Source organism: Dromiciops gliroides, chromosome 6 (genome assembly GCF_019393635.1).
Source record: "Dromiciops gliroides isolate mDroGli1 chromosome 6, mDroGli1.pri, whole genome shotgun sequence".
NCBI classification, from domain to species: Eukaryota; Metazoa; Chordata; class Mammalia; order Microbiotheria; family Microbiotheriidae; genus Dromiciops; species Dromiciops gliroides.
The window spans coordinates 17836913-17861169 of record NC_057866.1 but is presented as its reverse complement, the minus strand read 5'-3'; the positions used below and the strand labels follow the sequence as shown (position 1 = coordinate 17861169).

At 46.0% G+C, this 24257-nt stretch overlaps 1 protein-coding gene across 4 annotated transcripts; it reads left to right on the top strand.

The window, feature by feature from the left end:
• The first annotated feature begins 9211 nt into the window (after window positions 1–9211).
• On the top strand, window positions 9212–20587 carry LRRC55 (leucine rich repeat containing 55). Of its 4 annotated transcripts, none has more exons than XM_043972990.1 (3): window positions 9212–9541; window positions 10515–12037; window positions 15463–20587. In XM_043972990.1, exons 2-3 carry the CDS (start codon window positions 11335–11337, stop codon window positions 15696–15698), a joined length of 939 nt encoding a protein of 312 aa, XP_043828925.1. In that variant the 5' UTR covers window positions 9212–9541; window positions 10515–11334; the 3' UTR covers window positions 15699–20587. The 4 variants fall into 4 exon arrangements, with proteins under 4 accessions (XP_043828925.1, XP_043828923.1, XP_043828924.1 ...); XM_043972988.1 differs by having other exon boundaries at window positions 10473–12037; XM_043972989.1 differs by lacking the exon at window positions 9212–9541 and adding an exon at window positions 9892–9986 and having other exon boundaries at window positions 10473–12037.
• The last annotated feature ends 3670 nt before the right edge of the window (window positions 20588–24257 follow it).

Below are 24257 nucleotides of genomic sequence, written 5' to 3'. Positions count from 1 at the left end.
AGAAGTACCTTAGAACATAGAATATAAAATGATGGGGCTGGGCAAGGCCTTAGAATACCTCTGTATTCTAAGAAACATAAAATCACAGAATAGGAACCTTAGAAGCCATCTAATTGAATCCATCCTTGACCAAGAATTCCCAAAGAGTAGTCATCAAGCCTTTAGTTATATGGAACTCCCAAGATCATATTAAAAGTTAATCTTAAAGTCTTGTCTAGTACCCAGGTCTCCCAGCTTCGAGGCCAGGCATACCCTCTCGAAAGATCAATTCCCACTCTTTGTGACTCAGTCTCCTCACCTATAAGATTGGGAGTGAACTAAATGGAGGTCCTTAAGCAAGGGTCTATGAACTCTATATGTGTGTGTATTTATACATAGATATATTTTATGATTTTAAGGATGTTATTCTGAAAGGCAGTACATGGGTTTCCCCACACTGCTAAAATAGTCCATCCATCCATGACACACAAAAAAAGTTTAAGAGGTCATAGACTAAATTCAAGGTTTCCCCAAGCTTCAAAACCTGTGAATCTTTTGTTACCTCTGAGCCTCAAGACTAAATAGGGCTGGGGTAAGAGGGATGTAATGGATTCCAGTTTTAGACCTAGAAAGGACCTTAGAGACTACTAACTATAATCCCCTTATTTTACAGATAAGGAAACAGATACACAAAGCAGATAAGTGACAAGCGTTTTATGTGGCTCGAAGAGTGATGCCTCTGTGGTCCTGTATGCCCACACCCCCAAAGAAAGAGCCATCACTACCACTACTGACAGTGGCCTAGTAACCACTCTGTATCCACATATGCCCCTCATGCCTACAGCAAAACTGCATAGCCTTAGAGGCAGACTCACACCCTTTTGGAGGAGTCAGCCTGCCTTTTGTTGCCTGCTAAGAACCACCCCATTCTTCAGTGGACATAGAAACCTGGAAAGCATTGATGTCGACAGACCTGGAGTAGGGATGAGAGGCAAGTTGGCTGTGTTTGCAGTTCTTGATGGCAAACACAAAGGCTGCTGCTATTCCGGGCTGCGGGCAGAGGCGGATGTGTCAGAAGAAGGAGGAAGCGGAGGCTAGTGCCCCCTCGCTCCAGAGCTCCCAGAAGATGAGGAGCCCACTTCTCCTGGAGTCATCCAGGCCTTCGCACAGCAGTGTCTGACGAGCCTGCTATTTCAGTGCCAAAGCAGTTAGCTGGGGGGAGGATGCCGAGTCCTGCACTGGCTTTGGATGGCCCGAGAAGGATGAAGCAGAATTAGGGAGCACAGACATGAGTGATGAAAATACCAGAGAACAGAGAAAAGGCTTTGCAAAAGATGAAAGGAGCTAACTGTGTGCAGCTTCCCTGAGCAGTGACTAAATTGGAAGGTGATATCAGTGGGGAAATATTTGGAAGGTCCAAGCACCTGATGAGGGGGAAGCATTTAGCTTGCACAGTGTAAGGGTCAGGACCAAGAGGCACCCCCTGAAATATGCCAAAGTGATCATAGTATGAAGGGCAGGGCGAGTTTCTGGCAGCCTGAAAAACTGCCTCCCAAAAGTAGAAGTGTTCTACAGCAGGACCTTTAGACCTGGAAGAGACCTTAGAACATAGAAGGCCAAAGCTCACAGAGAGCTAGAACACAAGGACACAGAATACCAGAGTGGGAAGGGACCTTAGAACACAGAACACATTATGTTAGGGCTCAAATGAACCATAGAGCTTTAGAACATAAAATATCAAGATAGGAAAGAACCTTAGAACATAGATCATACCCTAAGACATAGAATTTTAGGATATTAAACACAAAATGCCAGAGCTGGCATTTAACTTGGAGCATAAAACAGACTATTATGGCTGAAAGGGACCTTAGAATATTAGACTTTAAAGGGAACTTAGAACATGGAACAAAGAATGCAGACCTGAGAGGTGCCTTGGAACACAGAACATAGAGTTTTAGGACTGGAAATGACCCTAGAAAATATAACACAAAACACCAGAACTGAGAGGTGTCTTAGAGCATAGAACACAAGAAGTTTGGGCTGGAAAGGATCTTAAAACATAGAAAATTGAATGGAAGAGATGGAAAGGACCTTAGAATATAAAATGATCAATCTGGAAAGGATTGTAAACACCATCTAGTCCAACTCCCTTATTTTACAGAAAAGGGAAGTGACTCAACCAAGTTCACAGACATAGTTACTATGTAATAACATTTCTTTGTCTAAATGTGTGTATTCATTCTTATAAGTTATTACTCATGCCCAGGGTTGGGAATGACTAGGAACTCACCCAGTGGGATATCATCATACCTGTCTTTTCCTTTCAACAATGCTAAACCCAATGGATTCAACTCTGAGCAAGCAAGTTACACTGAGGAGTGGCCAGCACTCACCACCATCTCAAGATAGCTGCCCTCAAGTATTTGAAGGACTATCATATGGAAAAGGAATGAGAATTGTTCTGCTTAGTCCCACAGGGTAGAACTTGGAGTAACTGCAGAAAAATACTAAGAAGCAGAGTTTGGCTTGATATGCGGGAAAATGTCCCAACAATGAAAGTTGCCCCTAAGAGAATAAGCTGCCTCAGTTATCTGTGGGGTAGCCTCCCCACCCTCAGGTATTCACCTGGAAAGGAAGTTCTTGGTCAGCAATGGGCTGGACAAGATGACCTATGATGTGCCCTAATTCTATGGCCAGTAACAACAACAATCACAAAGTTGTCCACAATCTTTTGGACTTGACATTAACCTCTAAAAATTTAAGACGAATATTTTTAATAAATGTAGCTATATCAAATATTTCCCTCCTCCAATTTACGTAGCATGAAAAGTTCTCAAAATATGGGATACCTAGCAAAAAAAATCAAAACCATGGAAGCAGTTCATTATCATACCTGTCATCTTGTCTGCTTCTGTGGTGGTCCCAAAGATGCTTTCAGGGAGCCTGTAGAAAATGAGCTGACATCCCAATACTTTTATTTAGGTATAAAAAGCCACCATTTTATCTGCCTACACAATAGTCTGCTGAACAAACATTAAACATAGATACAGCAGAGGAAAAATTATAGGATGGTGACCTCTCCCAGGACTTCATCGAATATCAGAAGAGGATAATAAAAAATGTATATGTATATATATGTACATATATGTGTGTATAATATAAACATGTGTATATTTGTAATATATATACAGATATATAGACATGGGGCAGTTAGGTCTCACAGTAGATAGAGTGCAGGGCCTAGAATCACAAAGACTCATTTTCCTGAGTTCAAATATGGCCTCAAACACTTACTAGCTATGTGAGCCTGAGCAAGTCACTTGACCCTATGTATCTTAGTTTCCCCATCTGTAAAATGAGCTGGAGAAGGAAATGGTAAACTGCTCCATTATCTTTGCCAAGAAAACCCCAAATCAGGTCACAGGGAGTTGGACATGACTGAAACGACTAAACAACAAAAGACATCTATGGGTCAGCTAGGTGGCACAGTGGATAGAGCACCGGCCCTAGAGTCAGGAGGACCTGAGTTCAAATCTGGCCTCAGACACTTAACACTTACTAGCTGTGTGACCCTGGGCAAGTCACTTAACCCTCATTGCCTCACCAAAAAAAAAAAAAGACATCTAAATAGCAAATGCTACCATTGGGGTTTTTTTTGTTGTTTGTTTGTTTTAATTTTTGGTGAGGCAATTGGGGTTAAGTGGCTTGCCAAGGGTCACACAGGTAATTGTTAAGTGTCTGAGGCCAGATTTGAACTCAGGTCCTCCTGACTCTAGGGCCGGTGCTCTATCCACTGTGCCACCCAGCTGCCCCAAATGCTACCTTTGTTGAGGTCCAAATGAAGCTTCCTTAGAATTCTAGCATCCTTAGAGAGCACCTTATCCAACTTTATCCTTAGGGACATATCAACCCTCTCTGAAACACCCCCAAAAAGGAATTATCCAGCCTCTGCTTGAATACCTTTAAGTGACAGGACCTCAAGAGACTGCTTTTGCCATTGTTCACAAAAGCTTCCCCACCAACATCATCCTTCATTAGGGAATCATAAGATAAAAGTGGCCTTGGAGATCATCTAATTCAATGCACTCTTCCCAAATTAAGAAACTGAGGCCTAGAGCTTAAGGGTGTACGGCTAATAAGTCATGAAGCCAGCATGTGAGCCCTGTTCCTCTTATTTCATATTCAGAACTCTTTCTACTGCACCATATTTACTGCTCACTCTTCTGAACCCCTACATCAGCCTTCACTGTGCAGTTTAGCACCTAATTTTATTGGCTTCAAATTATTCATGTGGGATTGCCTCCTATCCCCAAGCAGATGGTAAACGCTTTGAGAAGAGAAACCACGTTCTTACATTTCTCTTGTATCTCTTAAAGTACAAAATACAGAACTTGGCATGTGGTAGAAAGAGCCCACATCTTGAATCAGGAGATATGGGTGTGAGTCCAGCCCAGACACTTACTACCTGATTTGTTTTGGATAAGTTACTTCAGCTCTTGATCCTCCGAATGGTAAGTTGTCAGGACCTCAGTGGCCACCTAGTCCAAAGTATATATAAAATGAATTCCCACTATAATATGCCAACAAGTGGTCATCCAGTCTCTGACTGAAGAACTCCAAGGAGAAAGAACCCATCACCTCTTGAGGTAATCCAACCTACTTTTGGATAGCTCTGATTTTTAAGAAGTAATTCCTGGGGCAACTAGGTGGCGCAGTGGATAAAGCACTGATCTTGGATTCAGGAGGACCTGAGTTCAAATCCAGCCTCAGACACTTGACACTTACTAGCTGTGTGATCCTGGGCAAGTCACTTAACCCCAACTGCCCCATAGAAAGAAAGAAAGAAAGAAAGAAAGAAAGAAAGAAAGAAAGAAAGAAAGAAAGAAAGAAAGAAAGAAAGAAAGAAAGAAAGAATTCCTTCTGGGATTAGACCTAAATTTGAACCTCAGTCTTCTTTAATAAAATAAATTTTATAAAATGGGAATAATGACTTTTATAGGAAGCAAGAGGCAGGATTTTTTAAATGTCATGCATTAGCATAGCCAGTACCTTCCCTCAACCAAAATGGGTGTTAGAAAGTGTTGGAAGAGAAGAGCTTATCTATGAATGAGAAAAGAGAAGAGGGAGGACTGGGCATAGGGAAGAGATTGTTGACTCTCTGGTTAGAGAATCTGGATTCAAATCTTGCTTCTGATGTTTCCTGATTATGTGACCTTGGACAAATCACATATCCCAGGAGGGCCTCAGTTTCTTCATCGGTAAAATAAGGGAGTTGGGCCAGATGACCTCCATGGTCTTCTCCATCTCTAAATCTGTGGTCTTATGAACCTCTAGATGGAAGTTAGAAGAGCAAAAAGATCATTGAGAGTAAGCTCAGGGAAAGGTCCAGTGCAGATGCAACAAAGCCCTTGTCATGTGACCCAGCCTCAGCCCAGGTATGTATCACCCTTATGAGAATCAGAAACCATTGGGGAGTTTAGTCCATAAAATATAAGAATCTGCAAGGAGCTTAGCACATGGAATATCTGAGCTGGAGGAGAGCATAGAACAGGGAGTATCAGAGGACCAGGGCGGGGCTTAAAATGTCATAACAGGAAGAGCACTCCAGACCTAGAATGTGAGAGCTGGAAGGATGTGTGGAACATAGAACCTAGAATGTGAGCTAGAACACTTCCCCATCTGTGCTAACCAGGTGGCCACTGCCCATCTTCTTTCCCTTCCCTCATCTTTCCCATCACCATCCAAATGGCCTCTCTTCCAGCTCTGGATGGGAAGTTTCCATATATCCCACAGTAGCTGTCCTTTCTTTCCTTAATATTATAAATTCCCATTTAACAGATGAAGAAACAGGCTTAGAAGAGGAAAGTGGCTCTCAGTGGGAAGGCAGGAAGCTGAGACTGGGTAAGCACAGAGACTTGCTCAGGACCAGACAGACATTGGAAGTTAGGAGGTGATGGATCAGGCTTCAGCTGATAAGTCAGGATATATTGAAGGAGTAAGGGCCCAAGCTCACGGTAGGTCAGAAGCCGGATAAGTCAACAAGCAATTACTAAGTGCTTACTATGTGCCAGGCACTGTGGCGTACACTATGGATACAGAGAAAAGAAAAGGGGAGAAAAAAGCTCACCCCTTTCCCCTCCTTATATTCTAACTGGTCATATAGACAATAACCAGGGATACTTAGATGCTAGAGGCCAGGCCAGAATCTGGGCCAACAGTCATGAGGCCAGAGATGAGTAAGAAGGAATAGGACAAAGCAGACAGAGAACAGATTCTAGGCAGCAAGATGAGCAGGAGAACTGAAGAAAACACGGAGAAAATTAGCTGCTCTGGGTTTCCTGGAATGGCAGGGGCCAACCCCCAAGCAGCATTGGTCTGCAATGGACAGATGGGGATAACTCAATACCGTGGTCTGAAGTGGGAGTAGGAGGGCAAGCCCAAAGACCCTGGCCCCTCCTGAATGGCCTGTGTAATTTTCAGGAAAGGGGATCCAGAGAAGCCACAAAGGGCAATGAAGTAACACTCATACTTTGGTTTATGACAGACTCTATTCTTAATTGCATTGATAGGAAACTTGTTTAGTAAGGAAAACACTGACCTGGCAATCAGAAAACCTGAGTTCAATCCCGAACTCAGCTCGCGAGATTTAGGACAAGTCCCTCCCCTTCTGTGGGATTTGGTTTTCTTATTTGTTAAATGGAATAGTTGAACCAGATGACCTCTGAAGTTTCCTCCAGCTTTGACATTCTGAGTTCTGAGGTTCCTCCCAGCTCTGACAATTTGAATTCTAAGGTCCCTTCAAGCACTGACATTCTGAGTTCTGAGGTCCCTCCCAGCTTTGATATTCTGGGTTCTTAACTCCTTCCTGAGTTCCAAGCTCTCATACTCCCTGGGCTAAGGCTGCTTTCTAGTTCTAACACCCTCTGATCATACAAGCCCAGACGCATTTGCTAAGAAGCAGCTGGTGACACACTGGATAGAGTATTAGGTCTACAATCAGGAGAATTTGAGTTCAAAAAGGGCCTCAAATAATTACTAGAATCTGAGTCACCCTGGGCAAGTGACTTTGCTTCTGTTTTAGTTTTTTCAACTGAAAAATGGGGATAATAATAGCATCCACCTCCAGGGTTATTGGAAGGATCAGAGGAGATAATATTTACAAAGTTTTAGCAAAGTTCCTGGAACACAGTAGGTGTCAATTAAATGTTCCTTTCCTTCCTTCCCTCTTCTAACATAATGTCGCCACTTTCTAGTGCCAAACATGGGAGCCATTAGACTCCAAACCATTAGCCATTAGGTCCAAGGGATACACCTGGCACCCCTACTCTGGGAACATCTGATGTCAGGGTTCTACCACTCGACTCCATCCAAACTGGCTAAAGTGAGGCCCGTTGGCCTGATACAGCCTCCTTTCACTTAAGCCAAAGAAAAATAAATTTCCTAATACCTGAATTTACCTTCTCATGACCGTTATGGGAGAAGGAAGAATGATTTCAGCCATGCTTAGAACCAGAAGCAAAGAATTTCAGGGTTTTACCGCAGAGATTGTCACATCAAAAGAAATTCTCTTTACAACATACCCATGGAGTAGTCATCCATCTTCCACCAAAAGACCTCCAATAACGGGCAATTGACTACCACCTGTGGGAGCTCATTTGACCTTTTGGACAGCTCCCCTCGTTAAGAGGTTTGTCCTTACATTAAGCTAACATCTGCCTCTGGGGAACTCCTGTCTATTGGTCTTCCTTCTGTCATCTGGGGCTGAGCAGAAGAACTCAAGGACCTCTTTCACTTGATAGCCCTTCAAACAGGCCAAAGCAACTCTCGTGGCCACCCTAAGTCTTCTCTTCACCAGCTAAACATCTCTTGCTCCTTTATTGGATCCTCATCTAGCATGGCCTTCACTATCCTGATTGCTTTCCTTTCGATGCCTCTCCTCTTTCTCAGTGCCCTTCCTAAAGTGTAGTGAGCAGAAATGAACCCATTATTCCAGGGAGACCCCATGAGAGCAGATTACAACAGGTCTCTCTTCTTCCTATTTAATCCAGATGAAGATGGTGCAAGCTTTCTGCCTGCCATGTAACTGATGACACAAACTGAACTTTGGGGAACTGTTCTCTCCTCATGTGCTTTGACCATGGATTGAACCGTGCTGGACTGGTAGACAGCTGTATAGTAGGAAGCCCCAGGGACCCCAACCATCCATGCCTTTCTTTCCTGATCATATCCCTGAATGCGGCAATCGGTCACTCGCTGTTCCTAAGTTTTAGCTAGCCACGTAGAGAGGGTTCAGGCCTAAGACCTCAGCCCCAAAGATCTAGTTCAATCATAAGATCATAGATTTAGCACTGGAAGGGATTTCAAGTGACACCTAATCCCACCTTCTCAATTACAGCTAAGGAAACTGAAACCCATAAAGGTTAAGTGATTTTTTAAAGGATCTCAGAGCTGGTTTGTGTCACAGGCAGGATTTGAACCCACATCTTTTGACTTCAAGTCCATTCCTCAATCCATTCCTCTCACTGCCTCTCAGGCCATGGAATTGTCCCAGGGGAAAATGGAGCTTGTCTCCTCACATAGCTTTTTGACATGCTCTGAGTCCACTATCTGGTTTGCCACTTGTTCAATCATAAAGAAGCAGGGGGTTCTGGGAGTTCTCTTTGTCTGTTTAATTATTCAAAAATGGCGCCTTAATTGAGTCAACTCAGTACCCTGATAAGAAGTGCTAGAGACAAATCTCAGTGAGCATGCATTTCTCTTCCTTTTTCTCCATCTTTTGTGTTGTCCTTTTGTTTCTAGTTTTCTTTTCCCCATTTCTCTTTCCCCTCTTCCACATGTTTTGGCTCATTACCATTTCTATATAGGCTAGCTCCTATTGGACTCTCCATCCCTAGCTCTGCCCGCAGTTGCCTGTTTCCATGTTTCTTTTTCCTTTCCTGATGGTTGTCCCTGAGTAGCTCTTCATCCTCCTCTTTTTCTATCTTCCCCTGACTGTCCCTGCTTCTCCTTTCTCTTACCCTATCCCTGTTATTAAGATCCTGTGGGTGGCTACAGAGTCTCCCAACTGTGTTTTCTTTCCCCTTCTCTCTCATCTTGGTGGGGTCTGTAGCCAGCTCTGCTGTTGCTCAGAGATGTGGAGGCAGTTGCTAAGAGACAGTGAAACGTCAGTACCTGGCCCTCGAGGAAAAAAAGAGAGAGAGAAAGGGAGAGAGGGAGGGGGGAGGAGGGAAAGAGGAAGGGGAGGGAGACCTGGCTGAAGCCACACACTCCAGCAGGCTTGGCACCAGCTGAGTTTCAAGAATAGGCATTTGGGTCCTCTGAACTTTCCTCTGAGAACCCCTTTCTCTCAACCCATCTCAGGGAAGAGGGGTTGAGAGGAACAGAAGGAAGAAGCCTCAGGAGGTGCTGGCCAGGGAGCCCGGAGACATGGAGGAGGAGAGGGAGGGGGAGGGAAAGAGAAAAGGAGGGAAGGAAAGCAAGCTGTTCTCCTGAAATCAACCTGGGATTCCAAGAGGGAAATCCTTGTCTGCCTCCACACTGATTGCAGCATCCCTGGGCCAGAGTGAGTAATTGCTTTAGGGGATGCAGAGTGAGAAGAAGGGTAGGGGTAAGGTGAGGCACCTGGGAGACCCTGAGGCTGGGACGACTAAGTCTGGAGCTTGGGTCATTTTCTTGCATCAGGAATTGAGGTTGGGAGGGAGGCAGGGGGAGTGATGCTGGGATAGGGGTTAAGTGAAGGATGGAGGAGCAGGAGGGACAGCAGACATAAAGGGACCATGTGTCTCAGAAGCCAGAGGGGAAGGGGTGTGAGAGGTGGTACAAGGCCACCCATATACTATGTTATTGCTGTCTGGGGGAGGGAAGGGAAGCAGGTGCAGGGGGTGGGGGTGGGGAGCATTCATGGAAAAGGATGCTGGGAGTAGGGGTGTGTACTGTGTGTGAAAGATGGTGAGGGAAGCTCCGGCTGGGTGTGTTAGAGGAAACTAAAGGCAAAGATGTCAGAGGAGGTGAGTACCAGGAAGGGCAGGCAGCTTGGGGTGGAGGTGAGGGGTAGCTCAGGAGGGGAGCAAGTGAAAGGGTTTCTGGGAGGTAATTCTAAGGCTCTTCTGAGATGATGAGGGAAGCCCAGCTGTAATGGGTGTGTGTTGTAAAAGAGGCAGGTGTGTGTTTGTGCTAATGGGGGGGGGTGTAGGAAAAACAGCTAAAGAGGTAAATGGGTTTGGGTCACTAGAGGGGAGGGAAGGTCCTCTTGCAACTCAGTCAGTCAACAACCATTTGCAGAAGGGGTCCAAGGTTGGAGGGGCCCAGAGCTAAGGAGGATGATGCCGGCATCAAAGAGGGACCTTTGAGATGGAGCCATCAAGTAAAGGGCATAGAGAAGAAAGGGGGGAGAAAGGCGACAGTAAGAGGAAGGCTGTAGGAATATCCAGGCAGCAAATGTCTCCTTTGCTGAGCCCCCTGCTAAGCATCTGCTCTTCAAATCTGGTTGACAGATGATGCAGTGGGGACTTCTAACGGCTCCCTGTTGAATACAGGAAAAGAAGACTGGACGAGGAGCAAGTTCAGAGCTAAGCACAAGAAAGCCTCAGATTCTCCCTTTGGTGACCCTGCAGTCTCCTGTGCTCCTGAATCCTCTGGACTCATGGTCTACCCAAAGCTTGCCAATAACAAACAGACAGAAGATACTTTCTCAGGCGAGTGTTTTTTCTGGTCCTATTCTCTGCACAGGAAAAGCCTCCCTTGCTAAGGACTCCTGGTGGAACCCATGGAGACCCACTTCAACCTGGGTATCCTTCCCAGAAGGCTAATCCCTTGTCTCTCTTTGACTATTAAGTATCTCCATGAGATGGGTTCTGCAGCCCTCAGTGCCAGGGTCCAAAGGACTGGATTTGCCCCCTAAGAGATTTCAGTGGCTTTGAGGAAGTGCTGGGCCCCAGGGAGGGGTTAGGGAGGTGCCAAATTGAGCCTTCAGCCCTCCCCCTCTTCCCCGAGTCAGACACTTAACCAAGGAGACCTTGTGATCTTTGATGATTTTCAATGGCCCAGAGGATCCTGGGCCATCATTCCAAGTACTGCTGCCAACTGGTCCCACTGGACATCTCCCTTGGTTTCTGCAGTATTGATCATCTTCCCAGAAGCCCAGGAGCCTTGGCTGAGCCTCCCTGCATTCCCACCAGGTGCCACCAAAGGAACCCTGCTGGTGCTTCTCACCTGGGGAGCCCTTTCATGCCTCCCATGCTCCCAGGCTGGCCAGAGCCAATGACAGTCCACGGACAGAAGCCCCACCTCCCCCAGCCCCTGGCCACAATGTAGCTGCTTTCTTGCCCCAGTGACTCTTCTCTGAGACCCAGGGTGATGGGCTCCTCTTGGCCATGCTGCTGCTGGCAGAGGACTGAAATGGGGCCCGTTTGGTCCCAGCTGGTCCGACCCTGCTCTCGGAAGCCAGCCCTGCTGCTGGCCTCGCTCCTCTTTACAGCAGGGCTGGCCCTGGCTGATGCTGTCGCCAGCTGCCCGGTCCTATGCACCTGCCGCAGCCAAGTGGTCGACTGCAGCAGCCAGCGCCTTTTCTCTGTGCCTCCTGACCTCCCGCTGGACACTCGAAACCTCAGCCTAGCGCACAATCGCATTGCCACTGTCCCGCCGGGCTACCTTACCTGCTATGGGGAGCTCCGGGTGCTGGACCTACGGAACAATTCCCTGGTAGAGCTGCCCCCTGGGCTCTTCCTCCATGCTAAGAGACTGGCCCACTTGGACCTGAGTTACAACAACTTCAGCCACATTCCTGCTGACATGTTCATGGAGGCTCAAGGTCTGGTACGAATTGACCTGAGCCATAACCCCTGGCTGAGAAAAGTCCACCCGCAGGCCTTCCAGGGTCTCTCCCAACTCCGAGAACTTGACCTCAGCTATGGGGGACTGGCTTTCCTCAGCCTCGAGGCCTTGGAGGGGCTTCCTGGGCTAGTGACCCTCCAGATTGGAGGGAACCCCTGGGTATGTGGCTGCACCATGGAGCCTCTCCTGAAGTGGCTGAGAAATAAGATTCAGCGTTGTACAGCAGGTAGGAGATGGTCCAGCAGGGTCTGGGGGGGCCAAGATGCCTTAAAGGAAGAGGGAAGGGGACCCCATAGTATCATAGGACTTCAGCCTAAAAGGGATCTTAGGCAGGCCCTTCATTCAACAGGCCCAGAGAAAGAAAGTGATTTGCCCGTGGTCACACAAGTGATCAATAGCAGAGCTGGAATTCAAACACAGAGCCTCTGATTTGAAACCCAGTGCTCTTATAGAGGGGCCCAGCTGTGAGGGCTCCTGGCTGTGTGTGTTTGTGTGTGTGTGTGTGTGTGTGTGTGTGTCTACATGTGTCTGTGTCTGTGTGTGCCTGTGTGTGTCTGTCTGTGTGTGTCTGTGTTTGCCTGTGTGTGTGTCTGTGTGTGTCTGTGTGTATGTGTGTGATGGACCCCCTTGACAGTCTATTAACCCCTCCTCAGAATAATGTGCTTAAGTACACGGAAGATTACAAAGAAAACCAACTCTATTAAAATACAGCTATGAAGATTTTCTTTAAAAGTTCCCAGCTTGTGGGCTAAGAATCCATTCACCTCCCCACAAGCAGAGTTCCTAGAATCAGAGATTGAGAGCTGGAAGGGAATTTAGAAGTAATCTGGACCAACTTCCTCATTTTACCAAGAAGGAAACTGAGGCCCAGAGAGGAAAGGTGATTTCCTCAAGGCCCCCCAGGTAAGTGGCAGAACCAGGATTTCACCTCTGCCCCTTGACCCTGAATCCAGCCTTCTTTCCTTTGCACGTCTGTGGACTAAGGACAATGAAAAGGAAATAAGGATCAGACAAGAGAAGCCACAGCAAACTCTCTCCCTGCCACACCTCACCACCCCCCAAGCTTCTGAGTATTGGGTTTAAAATGTCAGAAATGTGAGTTTGATGATTACTACCATCGTTATAACTTGGGCTCTGCTCTAAATAAGAGGTTATCGCATTCTAAGTCATGATCATATTAGCTCTTATTTCCAGAGTACTTTTCTCATAACAACTCAATAAGTTGGATAGTATAAGTATTAGCATTCCCATTTTACAGATGAGGTGGATACTGGGATTCCAAGAGGGGAAGTGGCTTGAGTAGGGTCTTACACTTAGGAAGTGTTGGAGTTGGGATCAAACCCAGAGGCTCCAGATCCAAGAGCACTGCCATTCACACCCTCCTCTGCCTAGTTAAGGCTTTGGGGGCAAGATCGGCAGCCAGACAGAGGAATGGAGAGAATGTTGGTCTTATAGTCAGGAGACCTAAGTTGGACTCCTTCCTCACACACTTACCATCTGCATGACCTGAGCAAGTCATGTAACCTCTCTTGCCTCAGTTTCCTAAACTGTACAACTGGGAGAATAATGTCACCTACCCCACAGGATTGTTGTGAAGATTAACTGAGATAATACATGTAAATCACTTAGTCAGTCTTAAAGGGCTCTACAGACGATACATGGTATTATCATTCGAAGCATCTCAGGAGAAGGCTAAGGGACTTGAGCAGAATTTTATGGGCCATGGGACTGGGATTTGGGAACCCAGAAAATTAAAAGGTGGCCACAAAGTCCAAGTGGATTCCCAGTTTCTCCAGGATTAGGGAGTTGAAAAGGTCCAGGTAAAACACGAAATTGAAAGACTAGCCAAGAGAGAGGGTAGCATACAATGGGTGCAGCTGTGGATGTAGCTACCAGTCACAACTGAACCTGAGACATTTCTAAAATCGAAAATAGCAGAATTCTGTGCAGAGAAGCTAAACCCAGCGGGCCACTGCATTCCTCCAAACCCTGCCCAATGGCAAAAACAGCAGGATGTGGCATGTGAGCATGGATTTGCCTTTCCTGCAGTGTGGGCTAGGAAGCCCACTGGGAAAGGGCAGAGGAGTAGGGAAAATTCAAGGGGAGCTCAGGGAGGGCTGGGGTGTGGGTGTAGGTGGGCCCAGGACCAGAATAGTATGGGGGCCGTGGGTCACGACTACATCTCTTCCACAGAACTGTAGGAGGGAACTCCTTCAGGGCTGAAAATAGCTGGAGAACCCACATGGGAGGTTCAGGTGCCTGGGCCAAGAATTAATGGGGGTGCATTGTGGGACACAGAGAAAAGAGCCACTTCAAAAACTGCATGATGCTAAGAGGCTGCATCCTTCCTTTAATATGTTCTTAAATTCATGGGAGAAGCTACAGAAAACAGGTGTTTAACACTCATTGGAGACAGTAATAGTCACATTTCTCTTCTTCCCTTCATTTGATTTCTGCCCTTCCTGACCACCAGAGCTTCCAAAGAGAAGGAGAGAGGGGAGGGAAGAAGCTTTAATTAAATGCCTGCCACGTGCTGGAAATATGCTGAGAGCTTTATCAATATTATCTTATTACATAGTTATCAGAGAGCTCAGAAAGTCCTTAGAAATTATCAGTCTCTTTTTTGTTGTAAGACCATAGAGTTAGACCTGGTAGGGACCTTAGAAGAGAAAACTGAGGGTCAGAAAACTTAAGCGACTTGCCCAGGGTCACACAGCTAGTAGGTAACAGAAGTGGGATTTGAACCCAGGTCTTCTTGACTTTGCAAAGTCCAATATTCCATCCTCCATGGCACACTGCCTGACTAATTATGCAGATGGGAAGCCAGAAGACTAGAGAAACCCCGTGTGATTTATGCAAGATGACAGTGAATCAGTGGCAGCAATAAGATTAGAACCCAGGCCCTAGGCCTGCCCCTTCTGTGTCTTTCTTTGTATCATGCTCCCATATGCCACTAAACTTGGAGCTCTATGTTCCCCTTTCTTTCTGGCCTTCCCTTTCTCCTTCTTGTCACATCCCCTGACCCGACCGCCATGATGTAGCTTTGCCAAATACAGATTACCCAATGATGGGTCTGATGAGGCTGCCCCACCTTTAAGGATAATAATGTGAAACCACTTCCCAGAAGGATCATGAGACATGTTCTATAAAGTTACTCTTTTAATCAAAGGTTGTTGATGTCAAGGTGAAGGCCTTTCATGGGGCAGCCTGATACTAGAGGACAGGATTCTTGGCCTGGGTGTCCTCATATGGGGAAAAAAAGTTGACACGATGATGTTAGGGGATGGTGTGCCAGGGCAGTTATGCGCCGAGCTGCTGTAAGTGACCTCAGAAGGTTATGGTGGAAGCACTGTGAATTCCAATGCAGCCGCCAAAGGAATAGGGGAGTCCCCTTCCCATAGGGAGACTAAAGAGAACTCCAAATTTGCTCCTCAGCAGCAGAAAGGGCGGGCTGCCCTGACAAAAGATGGCGACACTTTGTCATGAGATATCCAGCTGACACGCACCAAGCACAGGCCATGCTCTCAGGGATCCCCTAGTGCCTACTGAGCTGGGGGAGCAAGATTCCATCCCTCGGGGCACTGCCCTCAGAGGTTAGGGGATCTATTCTCTCCCTGTGATCGAAAGTCTCCTCTGATTTCTCTGTTGCAGATTCCCAGCTGGCTGAGTGCCGGGGCCCCCCAGAAGTGGAGGGCGCCCCCCTGTTCTCCCTCACGGAGGAAAGCTTCAAAGCTTGTCACCTGACCTTGACGCTGGATGATTACCTATTCATTGCCTTTGTGGGCTTTGTGGTCTCCATGGCTTCTGTGGCCACCAATTTTCTTCTGGGGATTACTGCTAACTGCTGCCACCGCTGGAACAAGGCAAGCGAAGAGGAAGAGATCTGACTCAGTTTCCCTGATCTCCTTCCATGTTGTTAAGTGCTGCTACCACCAACAATGCTAGGCCAACAAGGATGAGGAGATCACAGGCCCCATTCCATGCCAGTTCCATGGCTCCCTCCACTCCAGGCATTGCCAACCACTGTCACTGTTAAAATGAGATTAGTCATCAGGGGATGATGCCAATGCCCTACCAACCTTGATGCCAATCTGCCAGCTATTGGCTCTGCTGACTCCTGATGGCTGAAAGCTCAGAAACCTTTGGTGATAATCCCTTCCCATACCAACCTCTTCTGACCCCATTAGGCTTCCTCCTAGTTGGCTACTGCCACCAAGAGAGAAAACATTTTCCTGGCTTTTGCCAGTCTCCCCTCATTTCTCCATCAGTTATAGTCAGTTTGAAAGAATAATCGCCATTCTCAAGGCCCCATTTCCTGTCCTGCATTCAGTCCTCCCCACTTCTGAATAAGACCCAAACCCTAGCGAAGTTGGAGACATGCCATCCTGGGACTCTTGATCATATGAACTGTACAGGGCAAAGAACTCTTCCAGTGATGAATCAAAGAACCACAACTAGGGTGGGGCAATAAGGATATTTTCCCAGGGTACCAAAATTTAGAGGATGCAGCCAGCATGTGTACTTTGGCAGAATAAACACAACTGAACTTAGTACCTAGTTAACAGGAATAATTAGTTAAAATATCATAATCTATCTTCCCTCACCAAAACTAAATTTTGTCTTCAAATTTTAATTTGAGGACAAATTTTGTGAGGTTTGCTCCAAGTTTGCCCCAGGCCCCAAACTTGCTGGTTATGGCTCTGGTAAAGGGTGATGGAGATATAGAAACATGGAATTAAAATACCTGATGGGGGGAGATGGGACAGAAGGGGGAACCATCAATAGCCTAGGTCATAAAGTTAGCTATTTTACCATCACTTGTTAAGTGGCACGTCTTTCTGACATGCCCACCAGGATAAAAACACCAGTTTCTCAATATTGTTATCACCCCTGAGGCTGATCCAACTTTCCACTAATTTTGATTGGAGATTAGCTTAATCCCTTTAATGGATAAATCAAATCCAACAAGCAATTATTGAGAACCTACCCCGTTTAGAGGACATTGGTGCTGATGCAGAGATCAAACGGAAATACCTCCTACCCTCGAGGGGTTTACATTCTATTGGAATGAGACCATATCTGAGCGATTGAATGTACACAGGAGAAAAAGAGAGAATGCTAACGACTAAGGTCATCCAAAAATTTTCCATGAGAGAAGGTGTGAGTGAGCTGAACCTTAAAGGATTCTAAGGGGCAAAGGTGAGTAGAGAGAGAAATTGACAGGGGAGGGATGAAAGAGATGGTGTCAGTCTGAGCAAAGGCATTGAGATAGGAAATAGAAAACAGGGCTGGAAAAGAGCAAGTCAGCTATTTTTGTTGGGATAGTGGTGGGAGGGGGTGGTGAGAGGTGTGGGGAAGCCTGGAAAAGGAGGCTGGAGCCAGATTCCAGAGGCTGGAAAGCATTAAATGTCCAGCTGGGGAGTTGGCATTTCATCCTAGAGGCATTAAGGAATCCTTAAGGGTTCTTAAGCAAAGGAATGCCATGGGCTTACCTAGAGAGAGTTAAACTTATAGATCTATTTTAAGGAAGGTAAGAAGAGAACAGCATATTCTGGAGAGCACTCACCAGAAAATGAGACAAGTATTTCCCAAATACTTGTGAAATACACTATACTAGGCACCATACAGCCTTCAACATTTGCCATGGTGCCCTGCACACAGTAGGCTCTTCACAAATGTTTGCTGATCAATTTGCTGATTGGAAAGATAGGTCACAAGGCCCTGAGACCAAAGCAATGGGTGTAGAGATGGAGGTGGGCATAGAGAATGGGTCATGTGGCCACAGGCACGCCCCTCTGTGGCATGTGCCCATGTGGCCATGTGGCATGGGCACCCCTCCTCTGCAGAGAGCCAGTGATAATGTTCTATACTCAACAATACCAATAAGCATGTTGTCAGAGAAGAAATCTGGTGTAGCGATAGGTACCAATAGACTAAGTTTGCATTCATTCACTCAATGGACATTTAATCAGCACTTGCCATGTGCCAGGCACTGCTCCACATGCTGGGGCTACAGAAACAAACCAACAAGCAAAAAACCAGTCCCTGCCATGGAAGAGTTTGCCTTCTATTGGAAGAAACACCAAGTGTACATCAGCTTCTTAAAATGCACACATGGTAAATCTGAAGTCTCCACAGGGGAAAGTAGCAGCTGTAGGCATAGGGAGAGATATCTTGTAGGAGGGAGGGCATATAGCTGTGTGCTTGAGGAAGATAATTTTGGCAGCTGCCTAGGCAATGAATTTGAGAGGGGCAAGACTCAAAATAGGGAGACCAATAAGGAGGCTATTGCAAATGCTCTAGGTGAGAGGTGAGGGAGGTTTGATCTGTATGGGAAAAAAGGGACAGAAGACATGTTGCAAGTGAAATTATAACCCCCAATATAACTATATGTAATAATATTCTAATACAATTTGGTCAACTCAGAAGGCCCCTCCACTGGCAAACTTAAGAGGTGAACCATTCTCTACCACCTAACATCAGCCTTATGAGAATAAGGCTGATTTCTGAATTCTTTTTCAACTGGACCTGTCATTTTTATCAGTTGAGGGAACTCCCATTGAGAAACATCTCTTTACTGATGCAGGTCACCAGTTCTGCTGCCTATAGTCTTAGAGAAGTTAGGTGACTTGTTCAGAGTCACAAAACCAATTTTAGAGGTAGGATTCAGACCCAGGTTTTTCTGACCCTCAAGCTTGGTTCTCTATTCACTATATCACACTACGTCTCTTCACCCTTTAATATATGTACAAAGCATGATTAGTGGAAGATAGTGGTGACAACCAGATTTCTCTGTTCATTCACTCAGCCAACAAATATTATTGAATACCCTCTGTGTGCAGAGCAAAGCAATATACTGGACACTGGGGCAGCCACAAGGTTCTGCCCTCCTAAAGTTGATATTCCTGTGGGAAAGGTGGAGAGGCAGTTGACACTGACATTTCCCCCTGTAATGCATAGCATTACCTGATAAGTGTGTTAGATAGATGTAAGACAGGTTGTATAAGCTCAGAGGGAATAGTTCATTAGCAAATGGAAGAAGATGGCTTGAGAGACAATAGCAGAGTCTCAGAGAGTCTGGGTTGAGGCAGAAAGAAGGCATGTGGAATCAGGGAGGGGGTAAAGTACTGCAAACTGGCGTGGGGGGAATCTAAATGAAGTTAGTTATCTAGTTGGGGGGCATAGAGATATGGCAGATTCCACATCAGTGCATCCAACCCCCTCTCCTGTCAAGATTCAGAGACTTGACAGAGCTGACTGGCTGGAATCACCCTAGAAGAGGCTTTCTGCCCAGTCCCATTGCCCAGTGACCTCCAGCTCCTCCATCTAGCTGGCCCACAAGCACTTCAAAAGGACTTGTGGGGAATGGGAGGACCAACTCCCACCCAAGAAGCCTACCCTCCCAGGAGATGCTCTACACAGGGAGCTATCCAACCACAAGAGTCAGCAGAGACATTCCCAGGACTTAGTGAACTGCACTAACTTGGCAAAGACCCTACCTTATTGGAATCCCTAAATCTCGGCTCCTGACATCCAGAGCTAAGGACCACTCTTGCTGTCTTCCTGCCACCACTGGTGAGGCAACTCTTAGGACTGCTTGGTTCTCTTGTCAGGGGCTATAATATTCTAGCTGAGAGACTTCAGTATTATGTGATGATCTTTTCAAAACAATACTACTAATGCAAACAGTTAAGGCCTCCCAAAATGGGGAAAACTCCACAGAAGTCTATAACCATCTCCTAGATACCTTTGTTCCCTGATATATGGCTAATGTATTTCAAAACATATACCTTTTTTGCATAGAACTAGGACCAAACAAGATGCCAAATGCCACTTGAGGTTGGATGCACTTCTCCACCTTGTATTTTTCTGTCTCCATCAGTGGTAAAGCTAAGGGGTGAACCTTTATGAACAGGATAGATGCCTTTAAAGAGCAGATTCTTTTCCAGCTGCAGAAATGTCCTGAAGCACACATGCACACAGGTACATGTGTGCACACACACGCATGAATGTGTATACACACATGCAAATACACACACACAAACTTACACAGAGAGGAACAGAAAAGAGCACTGGGCCCAGAGCCGTGGGAAGACCTGGGTTCTGCTCTTAGCTCTGCTGCTAACTAGCTGTGTTACCTGGAATGAATTCCTTCCCCTCTCTGAGCCTTAGTTTTCCCATCTGCGAAATGAAGGGGTCATACTAGATGATGGCTAAGGCCCCTGGCAGGTCTAATATTCTGGGATTCCTAAGGAAACAGTGGAGCTCAGTAAGTACGAGGTTTACTCATCCTCTCCAAAGCCCCTTTCCCTTGCCAAGAAATTGCCTTCCATCCCTTTGCTGGGGCTGTCCCAAAACACAAAAACATGTTGAAGAAAAAATCTCTTAAAGGCAATGTAGCAATCCTGGTCACAACTGTTCACATTGCCCTAGTGATCAACACCCTTGGTGGTCTTCCCACAAGGTTTAATTTTAATTTTTTACAGGTTGACTTATTTGTATCTCTGTGTATGTGTTTATCTATGTAAGGTTTAAAATGTATCTGGCTCCACCTGTGATGGGGCCAAGCTCCCAGTAGGAGCTGAGCTCAGGTCTCCTGCACTGTTTTCTGGTATGTTCCTTGCTGCTGCTGCTGTGTTTTCTGATATGGCAAAGTGGGCTTGAAGGCCTCAACTAACGGGTATGGGTTAGAGCTGGCCCCTCAGGAAAGAGAGAGAGAGAGAAGGAAGGAAGGAAGGAAGGAAGGAAGGAAGGAAGGAAGGAAGGAAGGAAGGAAGGAAGGGACAGAGGGAGGGAGAAGGAAAGGGAGGGAGAGAAAGAAAGGCAAAGAAAAAGAAAGAGGGAGTAAGGGAGAAAGAAAGAAGGAAGGGAGGGAGGAAGAAAAGGCAAAGAAAAGAAAGAAAGAGGAAAGGAAGGAGGGAGGAAGGGAGGAAGAAAAGGCAAAGAAAAGAAAGAAAGAGGAAAGGAGGGAGGGAGGAAGGGAAGGAGAGAAAGAAAGGCAAAGAAAAGAAAGAGGGAGGAAGGGAGAGAGGGAGAGAGGGAGAGAGAGAGAGAGAGAGAGAGAGAGAGAGAGAGAGAAAGGAAGGAAGGAAGGAAGGAAGGAAGGAAGGAAGGAAGGAAGGAAGGAAGGAAGGAAGGAAGGAAGGAAGGAAGGAAGGAAGGAAGGAAGGAAGGAAGGAAGGAAGGAAGGAAGGAAGGAAGCCTAGTCTGGATGTCTTGGACAGAGTCAGACTTTTTCCCACTTCTTCCCTCTCTCCCTCACTCTTTTCTCCCATCCTTTCAGAACCCGTTTAGGCTGAAGAAATGTTCTTCATATTAGACCAGAGGACATCAAAGGCCCGTATGGCCAGCAAGGCCTGAGGGCCACTGAAGCAGCCTGGTCTGGAAATTCTCCATTCCCCACCACTCCACTCTCAGCCCTAGGATCATTTTTCACTTAGTCCTACAATGAACCCAAAAGAAACCCTGCAGGACCAGACAAGCGTTAATGATGGGGAGACCCAAAGCACCTTAGAGATTGATCCTTAGCAGAAAAGAAATTTGAGGAGCCCATAGGTACTCATTTCCCCTCATAATCGGGGAAAATCCACAGCAGCTCCATTCTGGCCCACCAGACTCCCTTATTTCCATGCCCTCAGTCTCCATTTTCCCTGCATCCTTCCACAAGAATGGAATAGAGGAGGGTAGCCTGGAAATTCTCCAAGGAGGAGAAATTTACCAGGACCCCCTTCTTCCACTCACTCCTCATGGTCATGCCTTCCAAAGGCCAGAGGAACTCAACTGCCCTCTTCCAGAAGAGACAGAGAGGAAGTAAGCGAAGCAAGATGAGAGGTCTGGCCTTGCCCCCTGCCTGTTGGCCATCAAGCTGGCTCTTGGAGAGTAGGGCTTTCTGCTTTTCTAACCACTGTCCCATGATGTGCGATGTCTGTGGGTGGGAGGGGGGAAGGGAAGATGCCAATCTTTGTACGGAGACAATTTTATAACCGTGAACTTTTGTAACTGTGAAAATTTTTTCATAAATGTACATTAATAATAAAGAATGAATAGTTTAACAAAGGGTCTGCAGGGTATGAAAGAGGGCCTGAAGGGGGAGGAATGAACATAAGGAATGACTGGGCATGTTTCTATGGCACTTTAAGATTTAAAAACACAAAGATTGTGAAAGGCAGCAAGAAGATCTGGGATTGGCCTACCTCTGATACATTCTGTGTGACCCTGGGTAAGTCGGTAAACCTTTCAGTGCTCCACCCCAGACAACTCTCTAAGTCTATAAATTGCCAAAGAGTAGCCCATCAGAATTAGTAGAAGGAATTTTCTCACCAGGGATTTCCTACACCAATTAACAGATCCAAATCAAACCATCAACCCATAAGCATTTGTTAAACACTTTCTATGTGCCAAATATGGAGTCAATACTAGGGGTACAAAGTCAAAGGTGAAAGTCTCTGCTCTCAAGGAAGATACACACAGATACATACCATATATATGCGTACATGTTTGTGTAGAGAGAGTTAAACAGATGGAGACAGAGAGGCATAAACATAGACAGTGACAGAGGCACAGAGAGAGGAGGAGGAGGAGGAGGAAGAAGAAGAAGAAGAAGAAGAAGAAGAAGAAGAAGAAGAAGAAGAAGAAGAAGAAGAAGAAGAAGAGGAGGAGGAGGAGGAGGAGGAGGAGGAGGAGGAGGAGAAGGAGAAGAAGGAGGAGAAGAAGAAGAAGAGGAGGAGGAGAAGGAGAAGAAGGAGAAGGAGGAGGAGGAGGAGGAGGAGAAGGAGAAGAAGGAGAAGAAGAAGAAGAAGAAGAAGAAGAAGAAGAATTGTGTTCTGTTTTTATATGTAGAGTAGAATATCGTGTACTAAGGTTTAGATACCAAAAAATCTGCAGGGAGGATGTGGCTAAGAGTAATCAGTTCTGTGTCAGGCAGAAAAGTTCATGTGTGGGTATAACGAAGCCTATTTCTGGGAAGTGAGAGAACATGTGTATGTGTGGTGTGTGTATGTCTACCCGGGCTTGTGTGTGGGTGCATGCATACACACACGCCTTTTTGGAGGCGTATTTTGGTGTCTCAAGTTACACAGAGAACATATGTCTAGTGTTTTTGTGTTTTCTCAGTGGGGTATCAAAAAAAAAAACCCAAGCAAGAGTGGGATTGCTCTGCTTCACCTCCCTAGGCATGTACCTGCCAGAGGAAAGAGTCGTTACTAGGACTCAGAAGACCTGGGATTTTATTCCAGGACATGTAACAAAGTAAAAGTCCCTCCCTCTTCCTAAATCTTAGTTTACTCCTGTGTAAAACAATACAGGGTTGGAATAGATGAACTCTAGGGACCCTTCAAGCTCTGACAATTCTAGTTTCTGTGCCCAAGGGTCCCTTCCAGTTCTCACATTCGCACATTCTGTGTTCTAGAGTTCCTTTGAACCCTGACATTCTAAGAACCCTTCCAACTCTAATTAACTTAATTATCCAAGTCTATTATCACAGGCCCCTTGCAGTTATAACAGTCTATGTTCTAAGGTGCTGCTAAAAAAATTCTGATATTCTACATTCTGGAGTCCCTTCCAATGAAGCCAACAAGCATTGATTTGTATCTTTTTTCTTGGTGGGGCAATGGGGGTTAAGTGACTTGCCCAGGGTCACACAGCTAGTAAGTGTCAAGTGTCTGAGGCTGGATTTGAACTCAGATCCTCCTGACTCCAGGGCCAGTGCTTTATCCACTGTGCCACCTAGCTGCCCCAAGCATTGATTTTTTAAGTACCTTCTATGTGCCAAGCATCCAGAGGCAATGTGGAAAAATGGATAGAGAGATGGCCTGGGCACCAGAGTTGAGTTCAAGCATGACATGTGACATATATAGGCTATGTGACCCCTGGCATTTCATCTCTCAGATACTCTGAGTAAACTCTCTAAGACCATAAATTGCAGAGAAAGTACTGATCTGAACTCATCCAAGAGGTGGGAAAGATTGAAGGCAAAAGGGAAAGGGGGTAGCAGAGAGTGAGATGGATAGATACTATCATGGAAGCAACTTGGACAGGCTTCAAGGGATAGTAGAGGATAGAAGAACCTGGAGTGCTACAGTCCATGGGGTCACAAAGAGTCAGATACAACTGAATAACATCCAAGAGTTCCCTATACCAATGAAATCATAAGTCCAATTTCCATCCCAACTCATATGTAGGGGAAAGGGAAGGTATTAAAGGCCTATTATATTCTAGGCATTGTGCTAAGCACACTGTTGTTATCCTCATTTTATAATTAAGGAAACTGAGGCAGATAGAAGTTAAGTGACTTACCCTGGGTCACATAGCTAGTAAGTGTCTAAGACAGGATTTGAACTCAGGACTTCCTGATTCCAGGCCTAGCACTCTATCCACTGTACCACCTAGCTGCCTTAAGCATATACTATTTGATCAGCTCAATGCTAAGCACTGGAGAGACAAAATTA

Coding starts and splice junctions, on each gene's coding strand:
- LRRC55 (XM_043972990.1), top strand. CDS start 11,335: ATGGGCTCCTCTTGGCCATGCTGCTGCTGGCAGAGGACTGAAATGGGG. Junction 12,038..15,462: donor GATTCAGCGTTGTACAGCAG/GTAGGAGATGGT, acceptor TCTCTGTTGCAG/ATTCCCAGCTGGCTGAGTGC.